The sequence below is a fragment of the Rattus rattus genome, chromosome 6 (assembly GCF_011064425.1).
Source record: "Rattus rattus isolate New Zealand chromosome 6, Rrattus_CSIRO_v1, whole genome shotgun sequence".
In the NCBI taxonomy this organism is placed as follows: Eukaryota; Metazoa; Chordata; class Mammalia; order Rodentia; family Muridae; genus Rattus; species Rattus rattus.
In genome coordinates this window covers 90,909,441-90,929,988 of record NC_046159.1, presented here as the reverse complement: position 1 = coordinate 90,929,988, position 20,548 = coordinate 90,909,441, and the positions used below count along the sequence as shown (strand labels likewise).

At 38.9% G+C, this 20,548-nt stretch overlaps 1 protein-coding gene across 5 annotated transcripts in view; it reads left to right on the top strand.

Moving 5' to 3' along the window:
- The window catches only part of Mpp6 (membrane palmitoylated protein 6), an 83,979-nt gene that overhangs the window by 57,907 nt on the left and 5,524 nt on the right, over positions 1-20,548 (top strand). For 3 of the 5 annotated variants that reach the window (XR_004388301.1, XR_004388302.1, XR_004388303.1), the window contains exons 6-11: positions 1,431-1,472; positions 2,964-3,095; positions 4,662-4,761; positions 5,072-5,140; positions 8,016-8,177; positions 19,355-20,545. Coding sequence is in view for 1 of the 5 variants with exons in the window: in XM_032906540.1 (XP_032762431.1) it covers positions 1,431-1,472; positions 2,964-3,095; positions 4,662-4,761; positions 5,072-5,140; positions 8,016-8,177; positions 19,355-19,557; positions 20,417-20,545 (837 nt within the window). In the remaining 4 variants the exon portion in view is untranslated. The remainder of the gene's footprint in view (positions 1-1,430; positions 1,473-2,963; positions 3,096-4,661; positions 4,762-5,071; positions 5,141-8,015; positions 8,178-19,354; positions 20,546-20,548) is intronic. The other 2 variants (XM_032906540.1, XR_004388304.1) reach the window with 2 other exon arrangements.

Genomic DNA, 20,548 nt, shown 5'->3' with positions numbered 1-20,548 from the left:
AAAGGTTCCTGAGGCTCTCCCTCCATGCTGGAATGCTGACTGCCTTGATCTTGTGCAGGCCTTGTACAGGCTAACACAGCTGCTGTGAGTACAGCAGTCCTGCCGCTTCCAGAAAACACTGTTAGGTTCTCTGCTCCCTAACCTCTATCTCCTAAAGTCTTTCTGCCTCCCTCATCCTTGGTGGTCCCTGAGCCGTGCAGGGAAGGGATTTAACACTGATGTCCTATCTGTTGCTGAACACTCTATAAACACTTAATCTTTACATTTTGACCTATTATGTGTTTCTCCTTTAACCACTGTGCACTGCACAAAGAAACTTCTCTATTAATCCATGGGGATAGATATTTGACTTTATTAGCCATTTTGATACTGTGTTCATTTAGTATATGGCTCCTCACTGAGTTAACTCAGACCCAGAATGACAGAGGTTCCAATGTTCTCATTTATATATGAATCCTAGAGTCAGTTTTTTGATTTGTGTCTTTGTGATCTTGGTAATTATTGCCAACTTATCCTCCCAGGAGCTTAGAGCCTTCTTCCACAAACCTGTTAGGTTAGGACTGTTAGCCAGTATCCTGTCTGCAGAATGTCAAAAATTTGGGTTTCAGTCAGTCAGTCAGTTAGTTAGTTAGTTAGTTAGTTAGTTAGTTAGTTAGTTAGTTAGTATGAAGAAGGTGTTTTTCTAGTAGTGTTTTAATTTTCATTTCTACTCAGTAGTTTGGACACCTATGTTTAAAGCTATTTGTACTTCCTTTGTCTACTGTCTATTTTAAATCATTGGCCATTCAGTTTCTCTCTAATGGTGAGAATACAGAAATTCTGCTTAGTAACTTAAGACTGAGCAGTTGACATTCATAAACTATTTTGTAGTGTAGTTCATAAAATACAGCAAGTCAACTCATATGCTTTTAAAATTTTTATAAAATTCCTAGGTCAAAGACTACACTAATTGATTTTTCAGACCAATTTTAGCAAAGTTTAATCTGAGTTTTTGAGCACGAGGGTAATGTTTCAAAACTAGTTTAATAAGCCAAAGAACTAGTCCTCTTCGTAATCCTTTTATATTTGAGTTGGATGTTGGTATCTCCAAACAGGGTAATTTGGAGTTCACTTGTAGTTTTACAGATTTTTCTTCCACAGTCGAGAATGACGAACACGCTTGTGTAGGTGGCCTCTCTCCAGAAGTAAGGAATATACTGCTAGTTTTATAACTACTCACACAATCTCTGCTCTGTCTCAGGCCAAACGCCTGTGACATTTTGCTTGTGTTATTTCTAACTTACAGGTGTTATAACCTGTGAACAGTTAGTTAGGGAGAAAGTTGCTTTACTAACGAATGAAGTAATAAAATGAGCCAGTAGCTAGCTTATGTTTTAAGTTATAAGGTAAAAGTCTGGCTTTATTTATGCAATTGAAAAATATATTTTTAGAGTTACGTCAATATGGAGAGGCATCCAGCCCACGTCCGTCAGGTATGATATCATGTGAAAACATTCTCTGGTATTCCCATTGTTCTGTCTTAGCAGCCAACTAAATTTACCTTGATTAAACTTTATCATCTTGAGTTGTACATTGCCCGAGCCTTGAGCTGCATGCTGAACTCAAGTTAGCCACGTGTCACAGTTTAGTAGTCTTAATATTGTGTGCATGCTTGCTTTTTAGATGCTTCTAAATTTATGTGTCAGGGAAAAAGTGGCTTCCTGGTTTGTTTAGCATTGACTCTCAGACTTTGCAAAGTTGTTGCAAATGGTCTGTGGCTTTCTATCAAGATCACATGCAACCAATGTTTAAAAATACCTTCCTATGCATCTTTCACACTGGGTGGTTTTTTTAAGCATGCTAATAATATAGTATATGTACTTGTACTATTTGAAAGTTTTGTTTCTAGTTGAAGTATGATAGACATAGAAAAATAACATTGTTAATTTGACTAATTGAATGCTTTTCTGCTTATTAAAATTTATCTGCTGATTAATACTAAGGCTTTTCTGTAGAAGATAAAATTTGAATTTCTATAAATATGTATGAAGTATGTCTATTTTAAGAAAACAGTTGATCTAAACTTGCCATCAAATATTAAAAGTGATTAATTAGAATTCAAATTAAAATAAATAAGCAATATGTTGCAAGCACTGGAGATCTTTAACAGTCTAACTGGCATACTTTTATTAGGAAAGCAAATTTAAGAGAAATGTGTATATTTGAATTTAAATTAGAAAACAGTTAAGACATTTCTAGTGTTTGTCTCATATGTAATGTAATGCTAATTTAAATTTAAACATATAAATCACAGTAAGATGATCAAGATCCTTATTTGTTTTAGCCAGTGTAACTGTCTGATTAAAATATACTACTAGAGGTTAAGTTGAGTTTTTAATGTTTTAAGGTTGCCAGATATATTTTAGGTCTTCAAGATAACCATTGTTTAATTTGCTTTCGAGGTGTCTGAACAGTGTCAGTCCTGATACATTGGAAATATATGCCTCAAACTAACTGCATACATTATCTCAGGATTTCAACTGCAAAATGGCATTTATTTAAATTAAAAGTTATACAGTGTTTGTTGGGAAATCAGGTGAAAAGATTGGAGAGGGGAGAAGGGTAGAATGCAGTGATTATTATACACTTGCTGACTTAAGATTAGTTGTTAAAGGGAGTGGATAATATAACTCAGTGGTAGAGCACACACCTACTCACATGCAAAGCCCTGGGTTTCAAACCCTCACATCACAAAAGAAACAGGAGTTTTAAAAATGAACAGAATTTTAATGTAGCAAAATGTTTATTTTTCTGCTATATAAAAATCATTATATTAATATTCTAATAAATTGATTTTTTTATTTAGAAGAATAAATTTCTTATCTGAAATACTTAGTGTCATTTACAATTAAACACAGTGGTTCGGTTTCAACATCCAGTACTTAGTGATGTACATAGTCTTTTTCACTGTGCTATGTTTTTAGGTGTTTGTCAAGTGTCATTTTGATTATAATCCATTCAATGATAACCTGATACCCTGCAAAGAAGCAGGACTGAAGTTTTCCAAAGGAGAAATTCTTCAGATTGTAAATAGAGAAGACCCAAATTGGTGGCAGGTTAGTATGATTCTCAAAGAATTCCTCATATGCTTTTCTGTTTTCAGTCTTTGATCTGCCCAGCATCTAAACGTGTGGGAAGCATTTATTCTGTGATTTTTCTTGCATGAACAGTTCCTGCTTTATGTCTGCCAGCTTTGTGGACAGAAGACCAAACTGAAAGAGAATTTGTGAGTGTAAATAAAAGCAGGCATAACCCGCCTGTGGCACTGTCACCTTTCTAAGGATTAGTGGAGCAGTTCTTTCCCGTGGTTAGCTGCCTTCAAGTATGTTGTAGGGCAAGAAGAACTTTGGGATCAGTGTTTATCAATGTTTCTTGACTTTTACATGAGCTGATACAGTATTCAAAGTTGAAGAATGACAAGGAAACTAGAATCTCTTCAACTTTCAGAGCTGATTCTGGCCACATTAGAGAACAGGGTAAAAGAAGAATGTCCCAGACCCAATGCCAAACATACACCTAGCTGTTAGTGGTAACTGGTGTTAACTGTGATGGATTAAACGACTTCTACAGAGAGGTGATCTAAAGGATAAGGGCCTCTTCACAGTGTGCACAGTGTGTAAATGAAGACATTTTTATCATTTAGTACCTCACGGTGAGATGACTAGGAGTGACACAGCTCATGATCTCAAGGTCTTCACTGATGAAACACTTAGAGGCTTTCGAAATATCTGATAACTTCCTATGGCTGATCACGGACCTTCCAGGTTTTCTGTTTTACTTTCTGTAAATGCTCTCTCTTAGTTTTCTAATCCTTTTCCTGTCATTTGAGTCTCTTTCTTCAATTTGATAATCTCATTTAATTCCAGTTTTCAGGATTATTAAAAACTGATAAACAGGTTTTTTATTCCAGTTCTAAGAAGAAAGACACTGTGATATGAATCGTTATCATTGAAAAATATCATTTGTTCTGGCGCTAGAGAGATGGCTCAGCTTATTAAGAGCCCTTGCTGCTCTTGTGCAGAACCCACATAGCCAGCACTCATGTTGGGCTGCTCAGTCTCCTGAACTCCAGCCCCTCGTATGCACACACAGACCCAAAAACACCTGAATAAAGTATTTTTTAACTACTTACTTTGATTGTAAGGTTTCTGTGTTTGTACTAGATATAAGTTTTACCTATTTTAAATTTATTTATTACCTTGGGATATTCAGATTCTTGTTAGCATGAATTAAAATGTATGCGTTGTATTCCCAGTATTGGGAATTCTTTCTATTGATGTAGACTCAGGAAATAACGCTCTAGGATGAAGGTCAGTAGAAATGGCTTAGAAAGGATAACGGGTAAGATGCTCCTGAACTCACCCCTCCCACCTCTCTCTCTCTAAATAAAACATTGTAGTATTTGAGGAGCCTGCACATTGTTAATGAGAGTTTCAACATGTCATTACCAGTTGACATACCTGAGTCTTAGATAAATGGCTTCCTTTGTTTAAATGCTTTAACACTGTTCCCATGGATTGAAAGAGTGTTTTCCATAGGACACTAACTTTAACTGACCAGCATTTGTACTTACTAAAATATTGTCTCCAGTTTTGGTCACTGATACATTAATTTGATTCTAGGCTAGCCATGTGAAAGAGGGAGGAAGTGCTGGTCTGATTCCAAGCCAGTTCCTGGAAGAGAAAAGAAAGGCATTTGTTCGCAGAGATTGGGACAATTCAGGTGAAGAGCTTCTCACAAATAACAGGCAGGGAGGGGCTGGGCTCACCTTCTTTTCCTCTTTTTATCTGAAATCACAAATGAATTTATTTGAAATACATGGAGAATTAATTTTTCCTGCTCATCATCTTTTTCCTTTCTAAAGTAATTTTTTATTCTTTTCTGCCACCTACTGGTAGTGTATCAAATTTCAATGACAAATTCATCCCTTCCTAGGAAGGGTAAATTCTCTTTACCTCCTCATAAAATGTAACTGGGCAGTTTAAGGTCATGTCTCATTGTATCATCTAAGTTAAGCCTTGTCATCCTCCAGGACCCTTTTGTGGAACTATAAGCAACAAGAAAAAGAAAAAGATGATGTACCTCACAACCAGGAATGCAGGTACATTTGCAATCCCTTTGGAAGATCTAAGTAAACAGCTTTATCATTAGTTAACGTGTTTTAACCTCTGAATGTGTCACTTAAAATGAACTTAATTTATATTAGTGCCAATTACTGGGTCTGGCATGTGCATACATGAGAAAATCTAAGTTGCAGTTTGTGAATATAATTTGCAGCAAGAAGAAGTTGTTAGGAGTTGTGCTTGTCCTAATGAGGAGAATGCTATAGACAGTCCTTATGTGGAGGACTCTGGCGTAGAACCATGTTTCTGAAGGGCAGAGTGCCTTCATGGAGATGTTAGCGTTAGGATGAAGGAGAACAAGGTTGCCATAAGGTCAGGGTCACTTGGAGAAGATGGCACTGGGCCAGGTAACGCATCTAACCCAGTGGGTCAAACTCTAAATCCTTCTGCCGCTCCCTAAATCTTCATCTTAAAGGAAGGAATGTCTTTTAAAGAAAACATAATGGCAATCATGAGAAGTCATAGATGTGTTTATTACCTTCATTAGAAGATCGTTTTACAGTTAAAAACACATCAAATTGTCAACATACAGTTCTTTATCATTTATGCTTCAAAAGCTGAAAAAAGTTTTTAAAAAATCAAGTCAAAGGCCTGGCAGTGTAGCCATTGCCTAGTATGTATAAGGTGCTGGGTTCAATCCCCAGAACTAGAAAGGAAAAAAAAATTAAAACACTGCCATACTAATTGAGTACATTACAAATTTAAACAAAACAAAAAAAAAAAATCAAAAACCTTTAACCTCAGTAGCCATGAAAGAAATGTAGATTAAAATTACTTTGATATTCTATCTTACCCCAAACAGAATGACCGCCATTAAAAATAATATTCTGTCAGGATGAAAAGAAATGCTTTTGCCCTGACAGTAGGAAATAAACTAGTCCAGCCATCATAGAAATTAGCCTAAGAGTAGAATAGGATTACCCACATTGCACCACTCTCCCGACTCCAGGAGCACACCACAGGAATGCTGCATGTCAGTGTCACTGCACCACAGTTCAGGAATTCTGTAATTAATCTAAGTGACCATCATTAGGAGAAATAAAATAGGATATATATATGCACCACAGAATGAACTTATTTCTTTTGCAGAAAAAGAAATACAACTGGAGATCATTATGTTTAACAAACTAAACCCATCTTAAAAACACAAACATGTTTTTGCCCACTTGTGGACCCTAGACTTTGTATAGATAAACAAAAGCATATACAGTTGTATAAGTTGAAATTAAAGGAGAAGGGAAATCATGAAGGAAGAAAGAAGAAGGCAAGGGTGGAGGGAAAGGGTAGCTGGGCACAGAAAGGTGTGTTCAAAGTACATTGTGTGTCTGCAGGACAGTGGCCTTATGTGACCTGGAATAATAAAAACATTTAAGAAGGAAGCTAAATGTAGAAACTATCAGGTTATTTTTCTTGACTTCAAGCTACCTCTATGCTAGTAATAACACAGTATAAAGAAAAATCATACAGGAGGGAGAAATGGTGTTTTTACTCTCCAATACTGGTTTAATTTGGTATGAAGAAATTGTACTAAGAAGAAATTGTTGAAATAATACTGTAAGGATGAAGTGTTCTTACTGCAGATAGAGTCAGGCACTGAGGATAGGTGGTGTGTTTCAGAATCACTGTTTTTAATATATATATTTAATATATATATTATATATCCTTAAAATTTTTAGCAAGCTTTATAACTTTTCACTTGATTTGGTTTCTAGTTTTGAGACTATAGTCTACTGAAAATGCCAGCGTTTTCTATCATGTATACATTTCAGCATCTTGGTTCGTAGATGTGAGTGTGCTGTTGCTAGAGGTGGCACACTCTGCCCGTTCAGTCCAGCAGCCCAGCAGGTGGCCTGTGCCCTGTACTTCACATACACCTTTCCATGTAAATCACATAAACTGTGATTTGATTGATGTAAACTGTAAGGTCATTATTTCTACTGATAAGTTGCTAATAAGAAGCCTTTAATGCAATGATTTTCAACCTGTGTGGTTGTGACCACTTGTGGGTCGATTGACTCTTTTAAAAAGTGTCTTACTCAGGGTTTGTGTTCCTGCACCAACATCATGACCAAGAAGCAAGTTGGGGAGAAAAGGGTTTATTCTGCTTACACATTCACATTGCTGTTCATCACCAAAGGAAGTCAGGACTGGAACTCAAGCAGGTCAGGAAGCAGGAGCTGATGCAGAGGCCATGGAGGGATGTTACTTACTGGCTTGCTTCCCCTGGCTTGCTCAGCTTGCTCTCTTATAGAACTCAGGTCTACCAGCCCAGGGATGGCACCACCCACAATGGGCCCTCCCACCCTTGATCACTAAATGAGAAAATGCCTTACAGCTGGATCTCCTGGAGGCATTTCCTCAAGGGAGGCTCCTTTCTCTGTGATAACTCCAGCTTGTGTCAAGTAGACACACAAAACCAGCCAGTAAAAAAGGTTACCTAAGAACATTGGAAAACAGAGATTTACATTATAATTCATATCAGTAGCAAAAATACAGTTATGAAATAGCAATGAAAATACCTTTCTGGTTGAGAGTCACTGTGATATGAGGAACTACATTAACGGGTTCACAGCATTAGGAAAGTTGAGTACCACTGCTTTAATGTCTGGGATTTTGTAGCATGGTAAATGAGTATCTGAGGGCAAACGGGTGGGAGCAAGCATTTAAAATCAAGATAGAAAGTAATTTCTGTACCCTACCAAATTTGTAAAAATAAGCCTATGTCAGACGTGCACAATTCCAGTGGTAGTTAACTATCAGGCCAAGAAGACCATTAGCGTACAGAGTGCCATGGAATGTTTTTGTGTATACAAAGTATAATTGAATATAATGTCCTGTTACTTTCACATTTAGAGTTTGATCGGCATGAAATTCAGATCTATGAGGAAGTAGCAAAAATGCCACCCTTCCAGCGGAAAACATTAGTGTTGATCGGAGCTCAAGGTGTGGGCAGAAGGAGTTTGAAAAACAGGTTCATAGTACTGAATCCTGCTAGATTTGGAACAACAGTGCCATGTAAGTCTCCTGTTTTTATTTGCTGCTCAGAAAGAGGATGGGTATATGGAGAAAGGATTATTATTAGTTAACACTAATTCCAGATAAGATTTGGTTGTGCTAATGCGTATGGAAGAGTAGCTGATCTGAGAGTCCGAAGGGTTGTTGCTGCTTGCTTGATACTTAGTGGTAGTTTCGTCTGTAAACTCTACATTTCAAACTGCTAAAAGCAAATGCATACATTTAAGAGTTGTGGCAAATTACAGTCATTTGTTTTGTTTTTATGTAACTATTATCCATTTATTTGTATTTTTCAGCCAGTGTAGTATATTTAAAAGAAGAAAGCCTACTAGATGCTCAAACACTCAGTACAACAGCAGCTTTGTGAATTTTGGTGGTCTGGTTTAAATTACAGCCCTCAGCCCTGCAGGATCCTAAGCCGGATACTCTGAAAGCAGGTTCTTCAGGAGACAGCATTTGTCAGACTTACCCGAGACTATGTATAAAATGATGCTGGTGAGAAGGAGACCTGTGGAGGCTCCAGCTCTGACTTTTCACTTTGTAATCGTCATTTTCCTCTAGCTTTTGCATGTTCATATAGAACACTTAGTGGTGTCAAAAATGGAGTAGGCAGAGTGTTCAGGTAATTGATGATGTTACAATGCCTGCTGCACATTTGACCTCTTGGAGAAGCCTGAGGAAATGGCCTCATAGGCCTCTCTCTTCAGAGAAGAGAAGGATTTATTTTCATTCATGTGTTTGCTTGGCTCTTTGGTATTTTCTTCGTAACTCTTATTTATTTATTTATTTGCATTTGAACTCATGGTAAGATGGAACAATATGGTAGCAGGAGCAGGTGGAACAGGAGGCTCTGCACTTCATGGCAGACAGGAAGCAGAGAATAAGGGGTCCAGAATAAGGAATAAATTTGCTAAGCATTCCCTCAGTCATCAACTTTCTCTTAAGGGCCAGTTCCTAAAACTCCCCCAGCCTTCAGTATAGCCCCACCTGTTGGGCAGTTCATTTTCAAACCATACACCTTACGATTCTGGACTCTTTAGGCCTACAAAATCACATGGCCCAAAGCTAATTTTAATGTGCTGTGTAAGGTCTTAGTATTTGTTTTTATTTATATTAGTTTTATTTTGGCTGTTTTTTAAGAGATTTTTTCTATTATTTTTAATTAGGTATAGTTGTGTATGTTTTGTGTATGTGCATGTGAGTGTAGGTGCCACAGAGACCAGAGGCATAGGACACCCCCTAGGACCCCCAGGTGAACTTAGTTGCGAGCTGCCTTATATAAGTGCTGGGAACCGAACCCTGATCCTGTGGAAGATGTTCTCTGCCGAGCCATTTCCAGGCCCCAGCTTCATTTTAGTTTTAAATATATTTTATTTTTACTCAGTAGCAGGCTTCCTTTCGGTGTTTTCATGTCTGTCTGGTTTGGGTTGCCACTGTTCCATTTCCCTGTCCCTCCTCTGTGCTCATTCCTTCTGCCCCAGCATTCTGTTCCCATACTCTTACTGTATGTGGTCCATTTCCCTCCCACTTCCCTCTCCATGTCGCTTTTTTAACAATGTTCCTTTTCTAGTTTCATGACCTCTGTCCTCACATATTCCCACAGATAACATGAAAGCGCACACACACACACACACACACACAGCATGCGCACACGCACACTCACACACACACACAGCACACACACACACACACACACATACACCGCACACACACAGCACACACACACACACACACACACAGCATGCGCACACGCATACTCACACACCACCACCACCATGGTCTGCAAATGAGGAACATGCAGTACTTATCTTTATTGCTTGAGCTACCCCATTTATTATCTTTTTCCAGCTTTCCAGCTTGTCCATTTTCTTGGAAATTTCATTTTTCTTTAGAACCAAATAATAATCTAGCATGTGTGTATACGTTTTTCATTACCCATTCACCAGTTGCTAGACATCTAGTTTGATTTCATTCCCTGGTAATTTTGAATATTACAGCAATAAGCATGGATGATAGACAGCCCTTTGGGTGCACACCTGTGAATGGTATACTGGGTCACATGCTAGGTCTGTTTTAGGGTGGTGTGGCTGGGTATATGTCCTCCTGAGGTGTATGTACATGCAGAGGCCAGAGGTTCACGGTGCGTCTCTTCCTCCATTGCGCTTTTCCCTTGTGTTTTGAGACAGTCTTTCACTGCACCTGGAGCTCATGGTTTTAAATAATCTGAAGGCCAGGGAGCCCTAAGGATCTAGCTGGTTAACACACCGTCCCCCACCACACCTCCCAGACAAGTCCCACCTGTTTGTTTGTTTGTTTGTTTGTTTATGGGTATTTACCTTCATCTATGACTATGTACAGAAGCCAGAAGAGAAGAGGGTATCAGATTTCCAAGAACTAGAGTCACACCTGGATGATTTTCAGCCATGATATGATATGGTGCTGGGAATTGAACCCAGGTCCTTTAATCACAGAGCCATCTCTCATGCCCTGTGCCCAGCTTTTGTGGGTGCTGAGAATCCAAATTCGTCTGACAAGCACCTTGTCAGCTGAAGCATCTCCCTGTCCCATTTGAAGTTTCTTGTAGGGCCGCCACATGGATGGCCATGTGATTGCACCAGTTTGCATACCGCCAACGGTGAATGAGGTTTCCTCTCCTCCAGATCCTCACCAGCATTTGCTGTCACTGCTCTTGAGGGAGCCACTCAGACTTAGGTGACATAGAATCTCAAAATAGTTCTATTTGCATTATTCTGATGACTGAGAATATTGAACACTTGTATTCATATGTATTGATCACTTGTATTTCTTCTTTTGAGAACTGTCTACCTTGTTGTTACATTTATTGGTTGGCAGTTTGGGTTGGATTTTTTGGTATTTAATTTCTCAGTCCTTTATATGTACAATCTGAAGTATGTCTGGCAAAGATTTTATCCCATTTTCTTCTGACAGTTTCCTTTGTTATGAAGGTTTTTTTTTTTTTAAAGATTATTTAAACCATTTTTAGATTTCTAGATCTATTTACTATACTATAGGATTTTTCCTTCTGAACAGTCTAGAATACGCCTATATCTCAGAGTGTGTTCATTTTGTTTTCCTTAGCAATTTCACCATCTCTTGTTTTAAGTTAAGGTCTTGGTCTACTTTGAATTATTTTTCATTCTTCTGCAGCGAGGTACTCTTTTACAAGCACCATCTACTGTCTTTTTTCCAGAGTGTGTTTCAACACCTTTATCAAAAGTTAGGTGTTCACAGCTGTGGGGGTTTATTTCTGGGACAGTGGTATATAGTCATTTGGCCTGTTATGCCAGTACCGTAATGACTTTGTGACATCAGCTCTCTACTGTAGTTTAGAGTTGAGTACTCTGTGCTCCCTCCAGCTGGGTTCTTTCTGCTTAGAATGATTTTGGCCATCTCGAGTCTTTTCTGTCTCTCTGTGAATTGTGTCATTGGGATTTGTGTGGGGTTACACTGACTCTGTGTATTACTTCCGGTTTGTAACCATTTTACAGTGCTGCCTCACTTGTCCAGGAGCAGTCTTCCCGCTGTTTAGCACTTCCAGTTCTTTTTTTCATTTTGGTTTTAATAGATTTTTTCACCTTTGAACTATTTAATCCTTTCAAAAGTTAATTATGTCATATTAACGAAGCTGGTTCAACAGTAACAGTATTTATTCTCAGAAAACAGGTGGCATTAATGTGCTTCCATTTGTACAGCTCTCCAGAGTAGTCACCACCCCTTTATCCATCTACTCCATATCTGTCTCTTTTTCCTTAATTATCGCCTTCTAAACTTACACTTACCTTTTCCTTAACATCTTCACTCAGATGAAATCCACGCGGCGTTTTCTTCGCCCAGTTTGGTTACTCTGAATTGGTTTTAGTTCACATAGTGTGCAAGTGTTTCTGTTGTTGCAGGAGTTCTACCAGCTCCTTGGTAACAGTCCCCTCTGTCATTCCTGAATTTAGTAATTTTTTCTTTTTTTGGTTCTTTTTTTCGGAGCTGGGGACCGAACCCAGGGCCTTGCGCTTCCTAGGCAAGCGCTCTACCACTGAGCGAAATCCCCAACCCCAGTAATTTTTTTCTTAGTCTTCCTAAATACTTGTCAATTTTGCTCTTTTCAGAATTTTTTATAATTTTATTAATTTTTTGGAAAAAACTATTATACAGTTTATTAATTTAAATTTAATTTTATTTTCTTTTTGTTTGTCTGTTTGCTTGCTCCTTGGGATTACGGTGATCTTTTCTCCAGTTGTCCTAGGTAGAAAGTTAGGTTATCCACTAGAGATTTCCTTTTAACAGACAGATACATTTATGTTAGAAATTTCTCAGTAGATAATGCTTTTTATATCTTGTAATTTTGTTGTGGTCTATGTTTTTGTTTACATTCATCTTAGAGTCATTTTTAATAGAAATAGAAAAATGTAATGAAACACTCTTTCTCTTCACACTGAGGCCACAGAGGCTTAACATGTAATCTGAGAGTAAGACAGTTAGTTGTGCAGCATGAATCAATTAGCTGAAGCTGAAGCCAGCTTCTTACACGCTGCCTGCTTGCAGCTTTCTTCCTTCCTAGTCATATATGAAAATAGTCACTGGGATGAGCTAGAAACCAATCTTTTTGGTCCAAAGCCTTCTCTCTGCCACATACTCCTGTGCCTTTTATTAAGTCTTTCCATGTAAGTTATCAGTAGGCTTCTGTTAGCTATCCAGTGTTTCTTCTTGAAGCTTACCACAGTGCTGATAGTCCTTTTCTAAGGCTTCAGAGTTCTCCACAAGTATGATGCTGAACTGTGCTCTATCAAAGTAGTGACAAGGACTATGCTACCCAGACCCCAGGCCCCAGACTCCAGGAGGACTCTTGGCAGCTCCGTCAGTAATGGTCACTCTGAAGCAGCTCCACTTCACCTCAGAGTGTTTGCTAATCTTACTTTTGATTTTTTTTTTTACCTGATCCATTTTGGAGTATATTATTTGATTTCACACATTTTATTTTTCCAAATTTTCCTGTTAATGATGACAATTCCATTCACTGTGTCCAGAGAACATATACCCCATTAACTCCTTAGGAATTTTTTTATAGCCTCAGATATCACCTGTCTTGGAGCGTGTTCCTTGTTTTTGTACACTTGGGGAAATGTATTCTCCTCTTGTTGACTGGGCTGCTGCATTGATGACTTCTGTGTAGCTGCTCAGGACTTCATTTCCTCTGTAATCTCATGTTTTCTCCATCACCAGAAGCCTTGACGCACACCTATCTGTCTCTGTCTCTCTCTCTGTCTCTCTCTCTCTCTCTTTCTCTCTCTCTCTGTCTCTCTCTCTCTCTCTCTCTCTCTCTCTCTCTCTCTCTCTCTCTCTGTCTCACACACACACACACACACACACACACACTTCATTTCTGTTTCGTTTCATATATTAGGAGATTCTGCTGCTATTAGGTGCTTATATGTTTGTAAGCATCCTCTGGATGAATTGACCCTTTGTTGTCATTTCTAGCAATAACTTTTGTCTCCGTTTGTCTGGTCTGATGTGAGTCAGCTGTCTCTCACTCACTGCTTACATACATGTATGTCTTCCATCCTTTACTTTCAGCATACAATGTCTTTAAGTGTAAGATTTCTTTCATAAACAGCATATAGTTAATCAGTCTTTCCAATCTATTTTGCCATTCTCTTCCTTTGAATTTACCTGACTGTTCTTTAAGTTCAGGTCTGCATTGTTGTAAATATGTAAATCAGTTTCATATCCTTCAAATATGCATCAGGAGAGTTGCATCTTCTCTTTGTGTCCTATTATTGATACTAATGTTGGTCATTGACTACAGCATTTGGTAGTGTTTTCCCCCTGCAAATCTGTAGTTTGCACATGAGCAACCTGTTGAGAGATACTTTCAAACATGGCCGCTGTTTGCAGCAAGCTTCAGTCTAGTAATTTAAGCTTCTGTCATTAACTGAACAATGTAAAAGCTTTGCCTAAGTTTGGAGGAATATCTGTCTACTCTCACCTTGTTTGAGTACACAGATAAGATTTATTTCCTAGTGTTATTTCTGCCAGCTAGTAAAAACTGCTTTACTGAATGATTGAGCTCAGGAGGGGAAGAACTAGGTTTTTATGAAGCCACTGGTGCTCTGTGTTCCCGTTCCCTTCCTTGCTTTTCAGGCATCTAGAAGAGTCGATAACTTTATAGTTACTTTTGTTTTCATAATTTGTCATTTTGTTAAACAAATCTCATTTTTAGGCATTACAAACAAAGATAGGCTAGTCCCTGTCAAAACTAAAGCCTTGATTGTAGTTCACAGTTTCCCCTTCCTCATAGCTCCCTCCCCTTGATCTACAGCACGGTAGCTGCATTAGGACAGGTGGGGTATGGCTTCTTTTATTACTTGGCTTATGTCCTTTCTCTGCTGCTAAGGTTCTTAGGAGCTGGGCTAAGAAGTGAATGCCAAGAGGAAAGAGAAGAGTAGTGTTGTGTAAGATCTTGCTTGCTGGAGTTGTTCGTCTTGAATGTCCAAATGTCAATGCCTTGTTTTGCTTTTCTTTGCTTTGCTTATGATCATTGGAGATTTCCGTATTACAAATTTTCCTAGCGAAGGGCATTAGAGTTTCTAATTATTCTCTTGGAACTGTGCCCAAGCTTTTATACCATCACTTCTATAATCACTTCTCAACTGGTTCCAGGAAACCACACTCATACCCATCTCTCCCCAAAATACTAAAATCCAGGAATAGTTCACATTCCATAGAATTTTGCATATAACCCATGCAAAACCTTCTGTGGATGTTTAAGTCACCTGAATTATTTATGATACCTGTATCTACTGTTGAGTGGTTTATAAATAGCTGTTAGGCTATATTGCTTAAGGAGCAATGTCAAGGGATAAAAATCTGTTCAGAGTCAGTACAGATATTTTGTTTTTCCTGAATTTCCCCATCCATGGTTAGCTGACAAGAGATACAGAATTCATAGATGCAGAGGGGCAGATATGTATGTATCTCTTTCTTACTGTCTTTCTGTGCAGAGCACCTTCAGAACTGTTCAGGGAGGCAGGCTTGCTTTTGAACATGGGTCTACATGCATGCATTAACCTAGAGGAAAAGTATTGTTTATTTTACCAGCAGTGGGAGCACAAACCACTGCTATGGCATGTTACCATAGGCCTTAAGTGTAGGCATACATTTTTTGCAACCACTTTTAGTAAGGATTCAACCTCACCTCTAGCCTACCACCCAGCGTAGGTAGTGGAAGAGAAAAGTTACGAGTATGTGGGGAAAGTGGACCTGTTTAACAATAGTTCTTTGCAGCTGACCATGATCTTCTTGGGCAGCAGTTCAGTCCCTAGCAAACACCAAATATGACTCTGCAGCTGCAGTCCAGTTGTCTAGACATGCACCAGGCACAAACCAACAGCTTTGGTCTAGTCCTCTCGGCAAGCAGACACCAGGAAGATGTAGTTCAATCCTGAAGAAACTGCCAGGCTTGCCAACCAGACTGAGATGAGGCCACAGAAGCAGCAAGCTGCCACAGGAACCTGATGAGGAGTTCTTTGGCGAGTCTCGATGGAGTTATCATAATTGAGCCCAACAATGCGATGCAAGGCGAACCAACACATGCGTGTCATACAGCAAAGAATAGCGAGACAGAGCAAACCAAACCAAGGCTCAGTGCTTGTCTTCCACTGTCTGTGGGGTCATATTCACACTCCTTCATCAGGTGTCCTTTCATGTGTCTGCTCTATCCACATCCTTTCACCTGTGTCTGCTTCAGGAAAAGTCTTTCTTGGGTTTGTTTTAGCAAGACATCCTTTCACCTGTGTGCCCCAGCAAACAATCATTTCCGAAGAATTAGAAGTTGCCACTTCATTTAAGCATTCTTCTGGGAAAATAAATTTACTATGTGGGAAAGGAAAACAGTACATTCCTCCCTAAACCTATGTTTCACAACATTGGCTCTTTAGATATACATAAGATAGTCATGTTTAGTAGATGACCCAGGACCAGGACTGTCTTCTGGTAAACTGCAAAAGGTAGACTGCATCTTTAATATGCTAGCATCTGTTTAGGATTCAAGAGAACACTGAGGGTACAGTTAAAATTCCATTAAGTGTTCTGTTTACACACTCAAGGAAAGCATTTAAAAGTTTCTAGTGCTGATTTTATGCTTAAGAACCACAGTTGCCTTGTTAAGGTCAACTCTGCCTACACTCCCTGCTTGATACCCTAGTCTTCCCTCTAGGTCATTACTCATGCCTTCAGTGCTTGGCTGGCTGCCTGCCTGAAATACTCTCCTCTTGTATTTTCACACGTTTGAGGGTAATGTCCATTCAAGGAAACCTCAGAAACCCCACCTAACCATTCAACTTAATATAGCGTCTTCACTTACCTGGTGGTTGTTAGTACAGCACCTGAATTCTGTTTTTCATTTGGAGTAAGATTCTTCCATTCTTACTGTCTGCTTGTTAGAGTATATGTTACAAGAAAACATCTTGTGTGTATTTTGTTCTTCTTTGACCTACTACCTAAAACAGGTTTCTGCAGTAACAGGATGCCTATAAATATCTGATGATAAACGAATCGCCATCATGGCCTTTCCCACCAGGTCACCAAAGTTTCTGTATAAGCTTATAAGTAGACAAAAAGCCCAATTCAAAAGTGGACAGAGGACTTGAGTAGACATTCAGATTACAAGGAAGTCCATGAAAACATGCTTAACATCATTAATCACCGGGGGAAACCTAAAAACCACAGTGTACCACTTCATAATTGTTCCGATGGCATCAGGAGGGAATTACTATAATGGGAGGAAGAGCTATTTAAGGGCTGAAGCCTGGGATGATGAAAAACTCTGGAAATAGATAGTATGCTGATTTACTGGTCGCACAACAATTTGGATAAACATTATGCTATTGAGTGGCAGGTATACTTTAAAATGTCTAGACAGTAACTTTTATGAATATTTTACCATAATGAAAATTTTAATGTGAGCAATAGCTTCTATTTATGTAAGAATATAAATTTATTAAAGTACCATATTCTTTAAGATCTGCTGCTCATTGCTGGTGGAACACGCGTCCTTACCTTGGGTATTTTGAGTAAGGCTGCAGTGAACTTGGCAGTCACAGGGCCTCTTGATGAAAGAGTGGGATTGCATAATTGTTTCTGTACACTTTTGTAGTACACATTGTCGGGAGGTTGATGCATTGTGGTAATTTGTTATCATTTTAAAGTATTTTACAGAAAAAAAGTGTCTCAGGAAATGGTAAACTGTACCCTGCTTTGCTTTGCTTTTAGTGTCCAGACCTTGGGCTCTGTTAAAATGTGAACTGTGTGCTTGTTGACTCTTTACTACTGAAACCTATCATCTCACCAGCCTGAAAATCTCACTTGTTTGGTGATAAGGAATAAGTGTGGTTGTTCTCAGTCTGCTCTCTTCTGAAATGAAAAGCAGCTTATGTGGCAGTGGCTTTCAGGTTTCCCTCCCCTCTCCCCTCCCTCCTCCTCCCTCCCTCCCTCCCCCTCCCTCCCTCCATCTGTGTGTCTCTCTGTCTCCCTCCTTCTCTCACTTTCTATCTCCCTCCTTTTCGGTGTGTCCAGTAGAGAGTGGAGTTATAGTTAAAATCACTTGTATACATCTTGTATTGACTGGGATTCTATGAATGTACTGGGATGTGATGTGTGCACATGTGCATTTAAATATTCCAGTATCACATTGATGGTTTCAAAGCAGGGCTTCACCAGAAGATGTGACTTTTAAATTAAGTTACAAATAGTGAACCAAGTCTCTTGGATGCTTTGTCATATGACCTTTGAAATTCCACAAACAGGCAGAGTTTTTTTGGTTTTTTTTTTTTTTTTTTTTTTTTAGTATAGCATCCATCAAACTATCTTGAGGATTCTTGAAATTAAATTAGCAGAGGACATGATGTTGTACATAATGGTCTCATTATACATTATACCTTTACTTTAACCTTGAGTTTAAAGTTCTTTTTTTTTTTTTTTATTATTCCAAAAGTTGTCTTGGTGTCTTATGCTTGCTACCCGTAATTTAAAAGTTAATTTTTTAAATGTATATCACTTATTTTAATTTGACATGCTTGGTGATTTGCTCAGATACTGTCTATTTGTTTAACTAAAGTAGAGTTCAGTCAGCTTAGATCCAGGCTACCTTGAAATACTACAAAAATGACTTTTCCTCCTCAAAGCTACTGTTAACTTTGGAAGACTCCACCTTTACAAAGTTGTGAAGGTGGGAGTGTTTCCTTCCCAGGTAGACCATTGTCAGCATGACAATGCCTGGAAGCACTCATAGATTAAATACCACATAAAAGGGTTACTTACCACTGGATTGGGAATTTGAGTATTCACTCTGATTTAGAAACCATAGGTCAGAGTAGAGAGGCTAATATACCATAATGAGCTTACAAAATCAAATATTTCACATTTGGGACTATCAGAAAGCAGGAAACCAAAAGGAAGTTTAGGTCTTGAGGAAAAGTAAAGACTAGGTGTCCTTATGTGTGTAGAATCGCACTTCTGAAAACAGTTACTGTCCAACTAAGAAGGGTGAGCTTTGCTTACCTCTGGGTAAGCAATGACAAAATATTTAGTTGGCCAGACAGTGGTGGCACCAGCCTTTAATACAAGTGCTCAGGAGACAGACAAGTGGATCTCTAAGTTTGAGGCAGCCTGTTCTCTAGAGTGAGTTCCAAGAAAGCCACGGCTACACAGAGAAACCCTATCTCAAAGTGCCAAAAGAAAAGAGATGTTTAGCCAGAGAGGAGTGCTGTAATAGAATCTTCAAGGAGACTGCCATTCATAAGGAAAAGACAGCATGGAGCCCTCAGATGAGCATGCTTAAAGTCTCAAGATGAATTAAAAACCACAGTTTTTATATGAAGTTTATATTGTGAACCATCCGTTAAAACAATCCTCTAAATTAGAAATCAACAAGCATCCGGTGCAAGGGCTATAAGTTTTGTACCATAACTACTGTTTTGATGGAAAAGAAAACTTGGACAGTGGATAAACAAACATACTTGGCTGTGACCTTTAGCTTCATTTCCAAAACCAGGAGACAGACCATGAGCTGAGTGAAATGCGCCAAGCTGTCCCTGTGTATATTCAGTCTACATTTTACAACTTCATATTGCCTTGTGCGAGTTTTCAACCTTATTTCATTCCAGTTACTTCACGGAAGCCAAGAGAAGACGAAAAGGATGGGCAGGCATATAAATTTGTGTCCCGATCAGAGATGGAAGCAGATATTAAAGCTGGGAAGTATCTGGAGCATGGGGAATATGAAGGAAACCTATATGGAACTAAGATCGGCTCCATTCTTGAGGTTGTCCAAACCGGACGGACTTGCATTTTGGACGTCAATCCACAAGTAAGTTGCATGGATTCCACAGCAGTTGTTACTTTTTAGTTTCCTGAGGAGCTTTTGTCTGTGTATGTAGGCTGTGAGACGTGTGCTTTATCAAGGTAGAAATGTGGCTGTTTTTCAGCTCATTATGAGTCCATAGCTAGATACATAAATAAATGTCAATCAGACAACCAAGGCTTGGGTAAAACCATGTGATTGAACCTGCAGAAGTGCAGTATTTACTAGATCAAGTAGCCCTCCTGTCCTCTGGTCCTTACAACTGTTCCTTTCTTCTGCAGTGTCCCCTAAGTCTCAGAGGGGATGGTATATAAATCTTCTGGTTAAGGCTGTGCATTTATCCGTTCATCCGTCACTTACTCTCAATCCTGGCACAGCCATGAGTCCATCCGTATTCACCACTGTTCACCAGAAAAGACACTTCTCTGATTAAGGCCAAGAGTAGCATTTTTCTATTGGTATAAACATAAGTATTCAAAAGGCAATTTACAGTGTGTCAATTTAGCTATTTCACTAATGTTTCTTAAGATCTTTTCATCTTTTCTGTGGAGTTGTTTTTTATTTGTAGGTGTAGGATTTAGTAGTATGATGATTATGCAGCACTAAGAATTCTACAATCAACCAAGATTGCGTGTCTGGATCACTAAATTTCATACCTTCCTTAAGAAGGAGAAAAGAGCAACAACACTTGATTTTACAACAAAATAAATGGGTTGGTGTTTTAGAGAAGTTAGGACAGGGAGCACAGGCAGGAAATTATGTACTGAACCTTGTGAAGAGACACACAGACTTCAGTTAATGAGACTGGTGACCAGCATACTCCGCGTTCTGACACTGTAAATGCTTTGTACTGACTCTTGCACAGGCACTGAAGGTGCTGCGGACCTCCGAGTTCATGCCTTACGTGGTGTTTATTGCTGCTCCAGAGCTAGAGACTTTGCGTGCCATGCACAAGGCTGTGGTGGACGCAGGAATCACCACCAAGCTTTTGACGGTA